A 16,065-nucleotide genomic window follows, 5' to 3' on the forward strand; every position below is an offset into this window, starting at 1 on the left:
CCAGGGTGACCGCGGCCCACGACTTCAAAATGTTTCTCACCTTATCACTATTCCCTTGTTCCCTGATCATTGCCTTGGAACAGTATCACTTTGCTCTCAGATGTTTCAAAATTTGATTCGAATGATTAATAAATTTCGGGCACATGAAACCCCTCCAAAAAATACCAACCGTGTTCCGTTGTTGTGTGGAGTGAATGTTGAAAGGCAACTCTTGCACCTTTGTACAACTTTGCTGTAGAAAAGGTCAAAATCGTACACCAAATCGCTTGTCGCATCGCATCGCAAAAGTTGAGCCAAGCTCTGCGATGGCATGCGATGGCCCAGTTGCGTCAGTTGCGTGGGGTGCGACATGGCTGCGATTTGGGGTTTTCCCGGTTTCGCGCCTGTCGCATCGCGTGTCGCATCGCAAAAAAGCTTCTGTGAATCCCGCTTATAGGCGATTCACACGACAGGCAAATCCACGTTTGCAGGAAAGTCACCATGGAGATATTCCTGCGGGTGACCAAAATTTGCCCGCGGGAATCAAAAGTGTCCATGGCCTTTTTGCCCGCGGATGCACTCATCTGCGGGCACTTTTACAGTTATGAGGCTGTGAGGTCGTACTATGGTACGGTAGTCTTGAACCCTGGTTGTTTGGCCTTTGTTTTTGGGTACTCATTCCAAATCACCACAGTAACGCCGTATACTCACCGGATACTCGCGGGAGCTCTGGCCGCCACCCGCGGCCGTGTGAACTGCGGCCTCACGTTTCACTTCCTGCGGGCACTTGACAAACGTGGATTTGCCTGTCGTGTGAATCGCCTATTAGGCCTCGGTCACACTACGGCAGTTTGAAGCTGGACGCAGCGTCAAGCCGCATCACTTGACGCAGCCGGGGGGTCACACAGTGTTTTGTTTTTTTCCAACTCATGACTGCCGCGGCCTGACGCATTTGTCAACGTCACAAAATCACCAGGGATACTCAATGACGACACGGATCTCCACGGAAACCGGCCTGTTGTTTATTACACAAAACATTTATCGGACAAAGTTCTCAAGTTCTCAAAGTTAGTTCTCAAATTTTTCATTTACAGTAGAAGACAAGTGAGTTGAAAGGTCCACGATCGTTGTTGTTTCTTTCCGAATTCGAAGTCCTTTTCAGTTGTGGTGTCATATTGTAGTGTCATGGATCGGGAAAGAAAAGTCCGCATCGCAGCTGTGTTTCTCCTGACCTCCTCATACTGGTTGTCCTTTTTGGCGAACTCTGACGATGTTCAACGGAAGATTTTGGATGAACAATCACTGGCTGCTGTAGGAACAGACCATCTGAATAATGAACATGGAGCAGATTTCTTCACTCGTCTCCTCCCGCTCCTGTGTTCTCCACTTTTTTGGAGAATTTTGCGCAAGTGCAAAAGGGGAAGGAGATTCTGGGCTGCTCCACGTCTCGGAGGTACATGGGAGAGAGATTTCCTCAGTGCATACCGAATTGTAGGAGAGAGATTCAGCGATTGGGAAGACTTTCAGTACAGGGACGAGTTCCGTCTGTCGAAAGAGGCTTTTCATCGTCTCCATATGAAGTACGGACATCATCTGGTAAAAGCCACGACGAAGATGAGGAAGCCTGTCAGCTCAGAAAAGAGGTTGGCTATGACTCTGTCCTGCTTGGCAAATAATGTTTCCTTCAAGACCTTGGCAAGGCAATATGGTGTTGGGAAATCCACTGCAGTCAAGATTGTGCATGAAACTGTCCAGGCCTTCAAGAGGCATCTAGTGCGCGACGCAATTAAATTTCCCTCGGGTGACGAACTCCGTCAAGTTGTCGTCGATTTTTAAGGATTGTGCTGTCTCCCTCAGTGTGCGGGCGCACTGGATGGATCATTCGTGGAGATGAAGAAGCCAGCTCTGTATGGGGATTCGTACTGGTGCTATAAGCATAGGATTGCCATTCTTCTGTTGGCTGCAGTTGATGCCCGGGGGATATTCACGTACGTGAACGTGGGTAATCCTGGCTCAGTTGGTGATGCTGCCGCATATATCAACTCCCGTCTCTTTGACAATCTCACAACCCGCCAATGGCTCACCGTACCAGAAAAGACTATCGGAAACAATCGAGTCCTGCCCTACCTGGTTGGAGATGCCGCATTCGCACTCTCTTCGTCGCTCATGAAGTGCTTTTCAAACCCAGTAACACCTCAGGAGAAGACCTTCAACTTCCGCCTGATTCGAACCCGTCGCGTTGTGGAACAGGCATTTGGACGGCTGAAGGGGCGTTTCAGAATTCTGGTGAAAAACAACTATTCAGACCCGGACTTTGTTTCTGACGTAACATTGGTTTGTTGTGCATTGCACAATGTTTGCGAACGCTGCCAGTGTCCCTTTGAGAGTTCATGGGTCATCAATCCCATCCACTATCAAGCACCACCAGGTCAGGACAATGCAGGTGCAGATGGTGAAGGCTTGGCGCTTCGCAATATCCTGGCCAACCACATCCATGCTCATCATCCAGTGCAGTAGAAATTGCAAGGATGAATTTGCCTACAATGCAAGCGATTGTCGTCTGGTCTTCTTTTCTTTTCTCTGTTTATTCTTTTTACCAGGCGTGGGCCATCCCCTGGACTATCAAAATGGGTGCCTTATTATTTTGTTTTTTTCTCTGTTTATTCTTTTTACCAGGCGTGGGCCATCCCCTGGACTATCAAAATGGGTGCCTTATTATTTTGTTTTTTTTCTCTGTTTATTCTTTTTACCAGGCGTGGGCCATCCCCTCGACTATCAAAATGGGTGCCTTATTATTTTGTTTTTTCCTCTGTTTAATCTTTTTACCAGGCGTAGGCCATCCACTGGACTATCAAAATGGGTGCCTTATTATTTTTCTGTTTTTTCTGTTTATTCTTTTTACCAGGCGTGGGCCATCCCCTGGACTATCAAAATGGGTGCCTTATTATTTTGTTTTTTTCTCTGTTTATTCTTTTTACCAGGCGTGGGCCATCCCCTGGACTATCAAAATGGGTGCCTTATTATTTTTCTCTTTAAAAAAGGTCTAACCGTACTGTGCTGCGAAATTCCGTTCGACTGTTATTTGCACACGGCGTTGTATTTGGTTTTGGTCTCGTGGAGTCCAATGTCTGGTGTCCTATATGGTCTGATGTGCATGTGGGTGTAGTGTGATGTGTGACGATTATGGTATGTGGTGCATGCAAGAGTACGTGTTGTCAGAGTGTGAGAATCTGCTTCCGTCTGTGTGAGAGTGACTGTGAAGTGAATGCTGTGCATGCGCAGTGCTAGTGTGGTCTAGGAATGAGAGTGATATGTGATTCGTCCGCGATATGGTTGTCTTGTCTTGGTCATATTATGTTCTGTACGTATTGGGCCCCGATTTGCACGCACGTTAGTACTGCTTGTTCTTTGATATTTCTTTGTGTCCTTTCTGTCGTCTTTTTGATGAACAGAAGTGTCCATAACACCAAGAGGAATGTTAATTCTCTTTGCTCAACTGCATAAAATACTCAGATATGTCTTTCACTAGCTTCGTTCAGATAAGTACGATATCGACTCAAATCAATCAATGTGTTTATAGGCGGAATGTTAATATGGGCCTGAATATAACTGGTGGAGAATCAACAAAATGTTAATATCAACATGCTCCAAAATGCACCAAACAAGAAAAAATAATCTTAGTCCTCAAATAGCCGCTTCAGCAGGTTGCCTTGAAACATCATAAATTGCTCCTGCATTTGGACCATTCGATCAGAATGGCGCTCTGCAGCAGCTTCCTTTCTCTGTTGTTCGGTGTCATCGCGCTTCAGCTGGAAAATTTCCCTATGCTCTTCCATCGTCGTCTGAAGAGGAATTAATGCAAAACACATGAGATAATACACAATATGCATTAGTCAAGTTGCAGCTGAAGCTGGTGCCAAATCAAACAAAATTCAAGAATGTAAACAAATATTTTGATTACCTATTATGGCATGAACAGAGCAGGCAAAATCAATCACATTCGCAACCTTCCTCTAGGTTTCCTCACTCTCCATGGTACAGTTGGAGACAGGATGTTGTAAACATTTTGAAGCAGGTAGATATCTTCGCAATCTATATCTTCGCATGCAAAGATTCAAATCAACACAATCAAGAACACACTTCCTTTCATCCATCAAACGTCTTCTTTCCCTTCTTCTTTTCAGGATAGTACAGGGAATGTTGGAAATTTGGAAAAACACATTACTATAGAGGAAGGAAGTGTCTTGTGGATAGTGTATTCTTGATACCGCAGGTAGATATCATCAATATATGTTTTCCTAGGAGGGCACGTATCGACAATATCTACCAGCCAAGAAGGGAAAATGTCAGAAATACCTTCCCGTCAAATACATGTTGGGGCCACAAAATAATTTACCTGAAACTCATGCTGCATCTGCTGGCCTTCCCTCTGCATGGTCACAATGGAGTCAAGGAAGGCCTTTTGACTCTGCCCCTCTTCGCTGCGGGTTTCAATCCAGGGTCTGCTTCCGCAGCAGAGGCAGGCGTGTCCTCTTCACCATGAACCTCGCAGAGAAGAGCATCTGCTGCGTCCATGACCGATGGTGACAAACCATCTGAATCCCCCAATATTGTCGAATCCAGAATGGTGTCGTCACCACCGGCACTCAGGCGAGGTCGTGTGGGCGTACTTGAAGACGATCTACGTGACATGGTCAAGCTAGCACCCAACGGTGTTGAAGGGGCGTGTGACGTTGATGATGCCGACACTGCTGATGCTGCTGGTAATGCCGACGTTGCTGATACCGACACTGCTGATGATGCTGACACTGCTGATGATGCCGACACTGCTGATGATGCTGATGATGCCGACACTGCTGATGATGCCGACACTGCTGGTGATACCGGCACTGCTGCTGATGATGCCGACGCTGCTTCTGATGATACCGACACTGCTGCTGATGATGCCGACGCTGCTGCTGATGATGATGCCGACACTGCTGCTGATGATGCCGACACTGCTGCTGATGATGCCGACACTGCTGCTGATGATGCCGACACTGCTGATGATGCTGATGACGATCTCTGTGTGGCACCTTCATCATCACTGCCCGACCCGGTCTCTAGCGACGCCCAAATACCCCATGTCGGATGCTGGCCAAACAAATCATGGTACAATTTAAAATTACTCCACTTGGCCACTTTCTCCATCAAAACCCAATCGAGGCCATCGTATGGGTCAGCTGGAGGTCCGCGGCCATCTGAGCTGCTACCAGTTGTTGCCGGCCTGGCACGCACTTGCGGCAACACAAGTTTCCTGATGAGTTTCTTCCCTGAAAAATGGACAATGGAAAATGGAACGAAATGTATTAATTGTTTATCAAAGGCACAAGGTTGGCTGACATTTTCTTGGAATATACAGAGAATTCCTATCAGTGCAGCTTCACCAAAGCAGAACACATCTTGCTATTTTTCGGCTTGCAGTAATCACGTTCACCAACATTTTGTTATAATTATGTTAATTTTTGGCAAAGCAAAACAATTCAAATTATATTATAATAGCTCCAGCCACACACATGGTCATAGTGCACTGCCGGTTTTGTAAACTTCAGCCAAGTGATGATCAGCTTTCTACTAGTACTGGTTCGCAACAGTTCAATATTTACTATACAATACTCCGAAACCAGATATGAGCCGCAATCAGCGAAAACGACCCTTAGAGGTTTCGTAATTTTTTCAAGAAAAATGTCGATTTGTGACGTTCAACGATTTTTTGATCGCGCTGCGAACAGCGCGACGAGTTCTTCTTGATCTCCTTGCTTGAATTTATTTGAAGTAAGTACTTTAGTTGAAGTGGTGTCGAGTGGCGACTCGAGTGTTCCTTGATCTTGTTGCGATGGCTGCGGACGCCAGAGCTGTTCGCAGAGCACACGCGGCAGTCATTGTGTACAGCTAGCTCGAGCCTGGTGGGGAGTGGATGCTGAAGTAGCCGCTGAAGTTCAGAGTGAGGATGAGACGTTCTTTGGTTCCGACATCGACATCGATGTCGACAGCGAGGCGGAATCGCAGCCGTCATCTCCTGCTGCGTTGCGGCTCAAGGTGGTCGATGACTCGTCAGAGTCGGAAGATGAGGAGTCATCACCTGAGATAAATTCTGAGTCTGGGGCTAGTGACGGCAGCGACGTCGTGTCGTCAGCTGCGCAGGAAGAAATGGAAGACATTGCGGAACGACTCCACGCAGGATGCAGCTGCAAATAAGTCGATCATGTCTCCGCACTCTTCCGCTATTCTTTGCCATTCTAGCTGCTTACTGCGCTATTTCAAAGGTATTCAAGCTGCCTACCCACCTAAAAATGCTGAATATTTATTGTACACATATATCGTATACATACATTGCACCAATTTGGAGTACATCTTGTATATTGGTGTATACACCCGTTTTGAATCGGAATATTGAACTTTTTCTTGGCTGAGGTCCTTCAGTAGATGTGTTTCAACAAATTTCTAACCAAAAAGGAATTTTGAAAAATTTGACCCTAAGGGCTGTTTTCGCTGGTTGAGGCCCATATAATTATTGAGAAAGGCAGAAATGATTTCAAATTCAAATTCTTTGCCTATACTACCTCCACCACCACCCTGGAATAATATATACATGTACATGTAGCTCACCTTTCTTCCTGATCGTATCCAGCTTGTTTTTTATCGTAGCTTGCGTCAAGATAACATCAGCCATTTTCCCCTGGCTCTTCGCGACAGCAACAACATGCTCCAATTGAGTGACGACCCATTCATATTGATCTTTTTTGGTAATCATCCTTTTCTCCGAAAACGCCTCGCTCTTCCGCCAGGTTCGGAGTAGAGCAGCCTCGGCCTCGTGGGTCCACGTACTCATCTCGAAAATTTAAAAAATGAACAAAACAAACTTTGAGCAGACGAATGTCGAATGTCAAAATTAATGACTGCAGAACTCAAGCAACTGTCTTGAGAGACACTGCTTTTCCGCCAGGCGTCACTCCCGTCAGCGTCAACGCAGCCGATTTCCCCACGTCAGACGCAGCAGCGTCTGACGCTCAAATTTGCCGCGTTGCGTCAGTTGCCATGGAAAAGCTCATGATTCTGACGCTGACGCAGCATTTTTATTTTTTTTTGCCGTAGTGTGACCGAGGCCTTAAGGGACACGTGCGTGGAAATCCGTGTTGAGAAACCGACCCTGCGATTTTATGAAAAGTTGTACGGGATTGTACGGGAATTGGATAAAATACACGTTTTTCCGGAGCAAAATATCGAGATTCTTGTGCCAGGCTTCGCAAAATATCGAAGATTTCGCAGCAACATTTTGCGGCAAAATATCAAGGCGAGCGGAGCAGAATCTGTCTGGGCCTACTCTGGGGCCTAGGTAATTAGCGCGCCACCGTATATGGCAGGTGGAGCAGCAGGGTAAAATGTGTGCCGGAAACTCACCATCATCCGGTCGACTAACTTCAAGGTTGTGCGACTTTACACAGCGGCGCCGGCCACTCATTACTTGTTATTGCTTGCCGAAGACCAGAATTTGTTTTCTTTTCGCTCTTTCCCTTCTTCCAGGCACGGCTTCATGTTAGACTAGAGCATTAAATAGCAGTTAGGGACTCAGCTCGAGTCAGCTGAGTCAAGCTGGACTGAGCCTGTCAAGCTTGGCATAATACAAAAAGCGTGTTGTGTGGTTATTGTGCGAGTGTACATGTACATGTATACAAAGGCACACAATGAAAACCTTGGCAAATTAATTCCGTTGTGACTCAGAGTTTCATGGCTGAACCAATCATCAGATCGTTGTCTGATGATTGGTTCATGAAACTCTGAATCACAACGGAATTAATTTGCCAAGGTTTTCATTGTGTGCCTTTGTGTACGCCGCTCTGCCTGGGTCAGGCATTGAGCACTCTTGCAGAACCAAAGCATATTGCCTCTGTGCATGTACATGGACTCCGATCAGTACGCTCTGCCCTTGTTAGGGTATTGAATATACGAGCTTCTATTCGAGTGGTAGGCAAATTGAGCGCTCTGACATGGACAGGCCAGCTGTCCATTTCCAGTGTCCAAAGACTGTGAAGCATCTGGACGTAGCAAAGGCAATTCAAGCCTGCAGTCTCTCGCTTGGAGATGTCCTCCAGATCCACCTGCACGGCCGGCCCGGGTCTTGTGTTCTGACCCTGCGTGATTTCGCCACCAGGGACAAGCTCGTCGCAGCAAATCTGCAGTTGGAGGGTAAGAGCATTGACGTGCTACCGGGAGATGGCACAGTATCCGCTACCCGTGTTTACATTTATGGTTGCGAACCCGCATTGCATCTGGGCCACATAGAGTCGGCTTTGGGGGAATTTGGCGAAATTGTCGGCAATATTGATTGCGAATTTGTCACGGTTGAGAACTTCAAAATTCTCACGGGGGTACGACGGGTGCTAATGATTCTGAAGAAAGGTGTACCCTGCAAGCTAAGCATTCAGAAAAGGTCGTACCGTACACATCACCGCGACCAGATACAGACGTGCTTTCGCTGTGGTGTATCTGGCCACCAAGCACGTGACTGTCCTGCACGCCCAAATGCTGCACGTACACGTACGCATCACACTTCGTACTCCACTGTTGTACAGGGCCAGGCTGCGGACCGTACGGCGGATGACAGTCCGGATGTACTCGTTCATGTACAAGAACCCACTGGCGCTGAACCAAATCCAGGAGCTGCGATAGCAGGCGAAGCAACAGATAGCAACTGCCCATGTCCACCAAAAGGTTCAACCACACTAGTGGGCTCGAACCAACAACAACAGCAGCAGCAGCAGCACTGCGACAAGCGACCACCAAGGGTCTCTAAGATACCTGTACGGCAGGCAGCTTATTCTGTACCAGTCGCCACGCCAACAACCCTGCCAGCAGAAGAGGCTACACGTGGCGTGCCGGCATTTCCGCTGTCTCGTGGGAAGGGGTGTCACTCTTCACCTGATGACGAAGGATTCATCCGCGCATCAGGCAAGCACACATTCAGCGCAAGAGTCCTGGCATTCGACCCCCAAGTCGCATGGGCAAATGAGGCATCTGCAAAAGAGATGCACCGCCTTGCCCAACGTGTGAGGAGTCGGCGAGGAAGCCAATAACCGGTAAACTTCTGCTTGTAATCTCGATTCTATGCTAGTCCTCGTCATGATTGTTCTTTTACTTACTAATTACTACTTTTCACTGCTATATCGTCTTTAAATCCACACGCTCAGGTATTCTCTCCACGAGCTGCCACCATCAGTTTTCCGGTGAGCACCCAGGATACCCGAACGCTTAAACTAGGTTTTTTGAATGTCTGTAGCTTGCGCTACAAAGTAGATGAAGTAACGGCACTCCTCCGGGTGCAGGACTTTGATATTTTTGGATTGGCCGAAACCTGGCTGGACAGCACTATTGGTGACGGAGAAGTAGCTATTCCTGGATACAGCCTCACAAGGACCGATCGCAGCGGCAGGCGAGGTGGCGGCACGTGTATCTATTACAAATCCACCATGCCAATCAAACCACGCCCAGATCTAAGCGTAAGCGGCTTAGAGCTGGTGTGGGTTGACGTACAGATACATCGACAGCATCACCGTGTCGGCTGCGCCTACAGGCCCCCTGACACATCCGTGGAGTTTTGGACTGATTTAGAAAGTGCCATGCATAGTGCTGGCTCTTCAGCCACGTCTTTAACGGTGTTGGGGGATTTCAATGTGGACTTGTCCGCTAATCACCCCAATCATCAGCGAACCCATCTACAGAGCCTGTGCTGCACGTTCGACTTAACCAACTGCGTGGATGCAGTGACGCGCATCACTCCAAGTACGCCGAAAGGCACCCTTATTGACCTTGTCCTCACGGACAGGAAGATGGTATCCAGCTGCAGGGTGATACCTTGTCTGATCAGTGATCACAGCGCTGTGCTCGCCAACCTGAACATTTTAGTTCCTCGTGCAGAGACTCAATCGAAGCAGGCCAGGCGGATTCGGAATATAAGTATCCCTGAGTTCAGAATCGCTCTGGAGCAAGAACTTCAGCATTTCCCTTCCCTTCCACAGTCGTCAAGCGTGGATGATACGTGGCATGATTGGCACTCGCGCTTTATGACTGTCCTGGACAGGTATGCTCCAATGAAGACTGTACCACCGCGCCGCAAGCCTCTACCTCCATGGTCCGACCGTGAGACGTATCAACTCATCAGGACACGGAATAGGCTGCACACGCGCTGGCTCCGGAACCCCGAAGATATGGCACTTCACAGTGCATTCAAACTGGCTCGGACGCAGGCATCTAACGCAATTCGGCGCAAACGAAACTCGTATTTTCATCAGACATGTCAATCTGCATCTGCAAACCCTCGTAAGCTCTGGCAGCTCATCAACAGCCTTACAGGCCGTACCCGAGCACAACCGGATCCTACATGCGACGTTGAAGAGGTCGGCAATACGTTCCATCAAGTTGTGACCGACGCCAATAGACCTCCCATATTGGCAGAACCTCAGGGGCCATTGAGAGGGGAAGTCCTTTCGGATTTTCGAGCGACTGATGCAGGTTCCGTTTACGAACTGCTCCGTAAAGTCGACGCCAGAAAAGCAACCGGTAGTGACGGGGTCCCAGGATCGTTGCTGCTCGCCACTGCCGACATCATCGCACCAAGCCTCACCCAACTTTTCAACATGTCCCTGCAATCGGGTATCGTTCCTCGGGCCTTCAAGCTAGCAGAGGTTCGCCCCCTCTTCAAATCGGGAGATCCTGCTTCCCCTGGGAATTATAGACCAGTATCTCTACCACCCATTATTTCGAAAATCCTCGAGCGGATTGTACAAAACCAGTTACAAGGTCAGTTTTCCCGTGTTCATGCGCTGCCTGACACGCAGTTTGCGTACCGGCATGGCTACTCAACAGAAGATGCATTGGTTGTCCTGACGGACACGCTCCTGGAGGCCCGCGATCGACGCCAGGTATCGGGAGTGTGCTTTCTCGATCTCTCCAAGGCATTTGACAAAGTCAGTCATGAGCGTCTCATTCAGGACCTGTTTGCTTTAGGAGTGACAGGCGGACCCCTTCGCTGGCTCATCAGCTACCTCAGTGAGCGGACACAGCGAGTTTGTTTCGGGGCCAGCAGCAGCACAATCACCTGTTGCAGCTGCGGTGTGCCCCAGGGATCGGTGCTCGGCCCGTTGCTCTTTAACGTGTACACAAGAGATGTTCCTCAAGTAGCCCAATCCGCAGCCACGATCCAGTTCGCCGATGACATCGCAGTATATTGTAGCGCTGACACGACTCAGGCTGTTGCCAGTACGCTCTCCACCGCAGTCTCCTCCTTGGCTGCATGGCTGGAAGAGCGAAGATTGATTCTGAACGAGAAGAAGAGTCAAGTTCTCACAGTCTTTCCTGGTAGGGACGCTGGACCCCGGGTCACAGTCCTCTGTCGCAGCCAAGCTCTGCCGACAGTCACCAGCGCGAAGTACCTTGGCGTCATCATTGACGAGGGGCTGAACTTTCAGCAACACCTGAAAGCCATTACAGCAAAGGTGTCCCGCAAAGTAGGTGCCCTCTGGCGGACTCGGAGATGCTTGAGCCTGGCGGCCCGAGTCACCTACTTGAAGTCCGTGGTGATGCCGGATCTGACCTACGCATCAAGTTGTTTCGTGTTCTGTCTTACTGCCCAGCAAGCAACGGATCTCCAGACGCTAGAGAACAAAGCGGTTCGCGCAGTTTTTGGCGCTCGGCCATACGACTCGGCTCAACCTCTGCTCCAACGGGTGGAACTCTACCGAATCTCAGAGCTGCACAAGCAAAAGGCGCTATTGCTCACCTGGCGATGCATCCACGGCATTGCGGGGAACCGGCTCTGTGGACTGATTTCAAGGTCACCAGATCGGCGTACCCGCTTGCAGAAGGACATCGGAGCGCACATACCACCCGCCGCAAGCCGCGCTGGTCAGGCTAGGTTCTCTGTTGCCGCTCCCAAGCTGTGGAACGCACTACCCAGCGACATCCGCACCATCCCCCAACGCAGTGTGTTCAAGATGTCAGTCATCCCACACACGCTCGTTCCATGAAACGTATCACCCATTATTCCAGTCACTGTTGCTGTCGCATCCACTCGTATGTCGCATCCACTCGTAGTCCACGTCCACTGATGTCGACCGAGGTAGCTCTCTTCCTACTGTGTAATAGTGGCATGTACCCAGCTAATGTCTCTGCTTCGTTCAGGGAATTCAGAATAGGAAGTCTGCTGTACTACCCGCTCTTTTCTTTTTACTTTTAAAAGCGATTATTTGTAACATGGAAATTTGTTCCTTGGCTCACCATCTGAGTTCTTAAAGCTATTATTCATTTTCTGCTGCCCCCGGTCATTTCTTTTATTAGTATTATTTTCTTTGCCTTCGCTTTCTTGTTATTGGGCAACTTGCCCGTTAGAATCTGCGAAGTAAAATAAACAACAACAACAACAACAACAACATGTATGCAGGAGTCCGCAGTCACGTGAGGGGGGGGGGAGTGATGAGGATGGACATCACGGTTCTGTGCCGGCCGAGAGCAGCCTGAGCGGAATGGTACCTCACACTGACAGACATATGCCGAACAGTGTCCCATGATAGTGAATTTGTCAGTTTTTAGACATTTTGATAACCGCAATCAATAATACATTCTGAATCGACATTTGTGTTTACATGTACTTCATTCATGCACTATAAAACGGCGGAGACAATGTGCAATAAAACGATGAAAATATGAAGAAATATTGTAGAGAAGAAATAAGGATTCAAACAAGTTTTCGTTCAACACTCATCAGGAATCATTCGTTGTACTAAAGGACACTGAAAAAACCTAAGTTTAAATTAAATAAAGAATTATTATTATGTCTGGAAAAGCCCTGGGCGAGCACTACCGACTTCACCATGGCGGCGAGGTACTGCCGCTTGGCGAGTCGGCATTCACAGAGGTTCGCGTCCTTGCCACTGAGTCGGATCGGGCCAGGAGGAGAGTACGCGAAGCTCGCGACACGAGCCCCAGCATAAACAATAACGCAGGTTGGGACCTCCTGTGAAGTCTCTGGTGAAGTACTGCCTTGTACATATTTCTGGCCCTGATACTCGCTCTTCCTGGATAGTGGTGGTTTTGCACCCCTTGCACTAGTGAACTGTTACTATGTTTTTCGATTTTGACAGCATGTTACAAGGCGAGGACGCGTAGTGCTCCTGACTACAACCATAATCCGGTTGGCAGAGTCCCGGTCTTGCGACCATCTGAACCGTATTGGGAAAACCCTGGCCACATAAATATTTGCAGCCTTAGACACAAAACACACATTATTGCTAAGTTAATAGACCAACATGCCCTGGATCTTCTGGCAGTTACTGAAACGTGGCTTGACTCCAGCATCTCGGACAACGAGGTCTCGGTGCCGGGAACAATTCTTTTCCGTCGTGATCGGCCGTGTGCTGAGGGCTGCCCGTGCTTGTCCTCCTGCAGCCCCTGCAGGAAAGGAGGGGGAATTTGCATGTACGTGAACGACCAAGTTAATGTGACTCCTGTCTTGACCCACTCGCATGCCAGTCTAGAATTGATGTGGCTCAGAACCGGCACAGTCAATGATGGTGTTTTGTTCGGTTGCATATATCGGCCCCCATCCGAGCCAGTGGAGTACTGGACTCGGCTTGCCACAGCCACAGAACAACTGGACAGCGAAAATGTTGTATTATTAGGCGACGTCAATGTAGACTTCCTGCATCAGGCATCCAGCGTTTTCCAACACCTTAAGAACACACTTTTACTCCCGTGCGGGATGGCCAATAAAGTCCAGGACGCAACCAGAATCACTGCCTCGACACGCACGTCGATTGACTGCATACTGACGAACATAGACCTCGTCACGTCAGCATCCGTTAAAGACTGTGAGTTCTCAGACCATCGCCTGGTCCTCAGTACTGTCCCATTGCCCACAGCGGGCACACGGAACTCCGACACCGATGGTCAGCAACCAAGCAGACAACGAAGAGACTACCGAGGCTTCGACGCAGACCGCTTCTGCGGTATGTTGTTGTCTTCCAATCTTCATCACTTTGCAACCACTGACCCTGACCTGATGTTAGACGAATGGGCCGAGAAATTTAATGCTGCACTTGATATTGCAGCGCCTTATGTGCCCAGGAAGCGACCGAAGCGGAATCGGAAGACTTGCCCTTTCATGACCAAGGCTCTTCTTGACTTGATCAGGGAACGCAAATCAGCCTTCAAGAAGTTAAAAGCAGCCAACTTTCGTGACATGGTCATAATGGCGCAGTTCAAGAGATTACGTAGTCAGTCCAACAACTTGTACCGTCATCTTCAGAATCGTTACTTCGCGGATCGGTGCAGGACGTATGAACGGGAACCTCGACAGTTCTGGAAAATATTGAACACGATCACCAAGCGTACGCCACAGAGGCAAACAGTTACTATCCCAGCTGAGAGACTAAACGATTACTTCCACGCTATTGTCACCGATAATCATGCCACCTATGATCTGCCAATGGGTCCGGCTAACTCTACGGACCTCAGGACGTTCGAGGCGGTAACTGTCTCAGAAGTGAAAAGGCTAATCAGTGCCCTCCAGAGCCGCAAAGCTCCTGGCCCGGACGGAATTATGCCTTTTTTGCTAAAGGTATCGAAAGACGTAGTCGCCCTTTCACTTACCATTTTGTACAACACTTCCCTCTCTTCTGGACACTTTCCATCCCGGTTCAAAATTGCCCACATCACCCCGATATTGAAGTCAAAACAAGGCCCCCGTAATTGCCCTTCCAATCACCGCCCGGTGTCTCTAACATCCATTCTCGCCAAACTCCTTGAGCAGCTCGTGTTCTCTCGTCTCCAGGTGTTTTTCCAAGAACGTTGCCCGTTCCATGAAGATCAATTTGGTTTCCGGAAGCACCGGTCGACCGAGCAACTCCTCACGAAGGTAACGAATGATTGGCTGCTAGCCCGCGAAGCGGGTCTGCATACAGCTGTTGTTTGCGTTGACCTGAAGAAGGCGTTTGATACCGTGCAACACCAGCAACTTCTCATCGCAATCGCGGCCGTGGGTATTTCTGGCATAGCCCTGGCTTGGTTGCAGTCATACCTCCGTGGACGGCAGCAGCGCGTGGTTACCTACATCGGAACGTCTCCTCTGGTACCAGTTACTAGTGGCGTACCTCAAGGCACCATTCTGGGCCCTGTGCTCTTCAATTTATATGTGCGGAAGCTGCCGCTCACAGCTGATGCTCTTTCCTGCAAGCTGCCGATGTTCGCGGATGACATGACGCTGTATGCCAGTAGAAGGTCGCCAAATGAAGCTGTCGGTGCCGTCAACAAGGTACTTTCAGTGCTTGCTCTAGATCTTGCGGACCTAGGGTTGTCAGTCAACTCTGCCAAAACTGTCGCCATGTTCATTTCCAAACTCCCCCTGCACCTGTCTGTTCCTGTGATACTCAACGATCAGGTATTGACCCGCGTTACCAGCACCCGAATCCTGGGGGTCATCATTGATGACCGCCTAACGTGGTCGCCTCACATTGATTTTGTAATTCGCAAGACATGTGCAAAGGTTGGCGCTCTTCGTCGGTCCTTTCGGCAATTGAGCAGGAAGGCCAGGAGGCAATTTATTGTATCAGTCATTCTACCTGATCTTTTGTACTGTTGTTCGTGTTTTGTAACGAAGCTGTCCGCTAAGGACCGCCAAAGGCTCTCTACTGTGTTCCGCCGTGCTGTACGAGCTGCCTGTGGTGCTAAGTCACAGGACGACATCACGCCATTATTGACCACATTGGCGATTTATCCATTTGAACACTATATGATTCTCAACTTTGCCCAGTTTATTCATAGAAATCATGTCATCATCTCACTTCCTACCCTAACGGAATTATTTCCACCGATCACAACAAGCCTTAGAACTAGAAGCCACTCTAATGCTTCCATTGCCATATCTAAGCACCGGACAACTGATGGAGTAAATTCTTTTTCTAATCGTGCCGCAATTTTCTTTAATACACTACCTGCCGAGTGGCGCAGACACCACCGTACCTCTACATTTGCAAACCAACTCAGGGATCTTTTTAA

The 16,065-nt window shown here is 48.8% G+C and overlaps 1 protein-coding gene across 1 annotated transcript; it reads left to right on the forward strand.

Moving 5' to 3' along the window:
• The first annotated feature begins 1,869 nt into the window (after window positions 1-1,869).
• Window positions 1,870-2,496, forward strand: LOC135824300 (uncharacterized). Its single transcript, XM_065337033.1, has one exon. It carries the CDS (start codon window positions 1,870-1,872, stop codon window positions 2,494-2,496), a length of 627 nt encoding a protein of 208 aa, XP_065193105.1.
• Window positions 2,497-16,065: the final 13,569 nt, after the last annotated feature.

This window comes from Sycon ciliatum, chromosome 9, assembly GCF_964019385.1.
Source record: "Sycon ciliatum chromosome 9, ocSycCili1.1, whole genome shotgun sequence".
NCBI classification, from domain to species: Eukaryota; Metazoa; Porifera; class Calcarea; order Leucosolenida; family Sycettidae; genus Sycon; species Sycon ciliatum.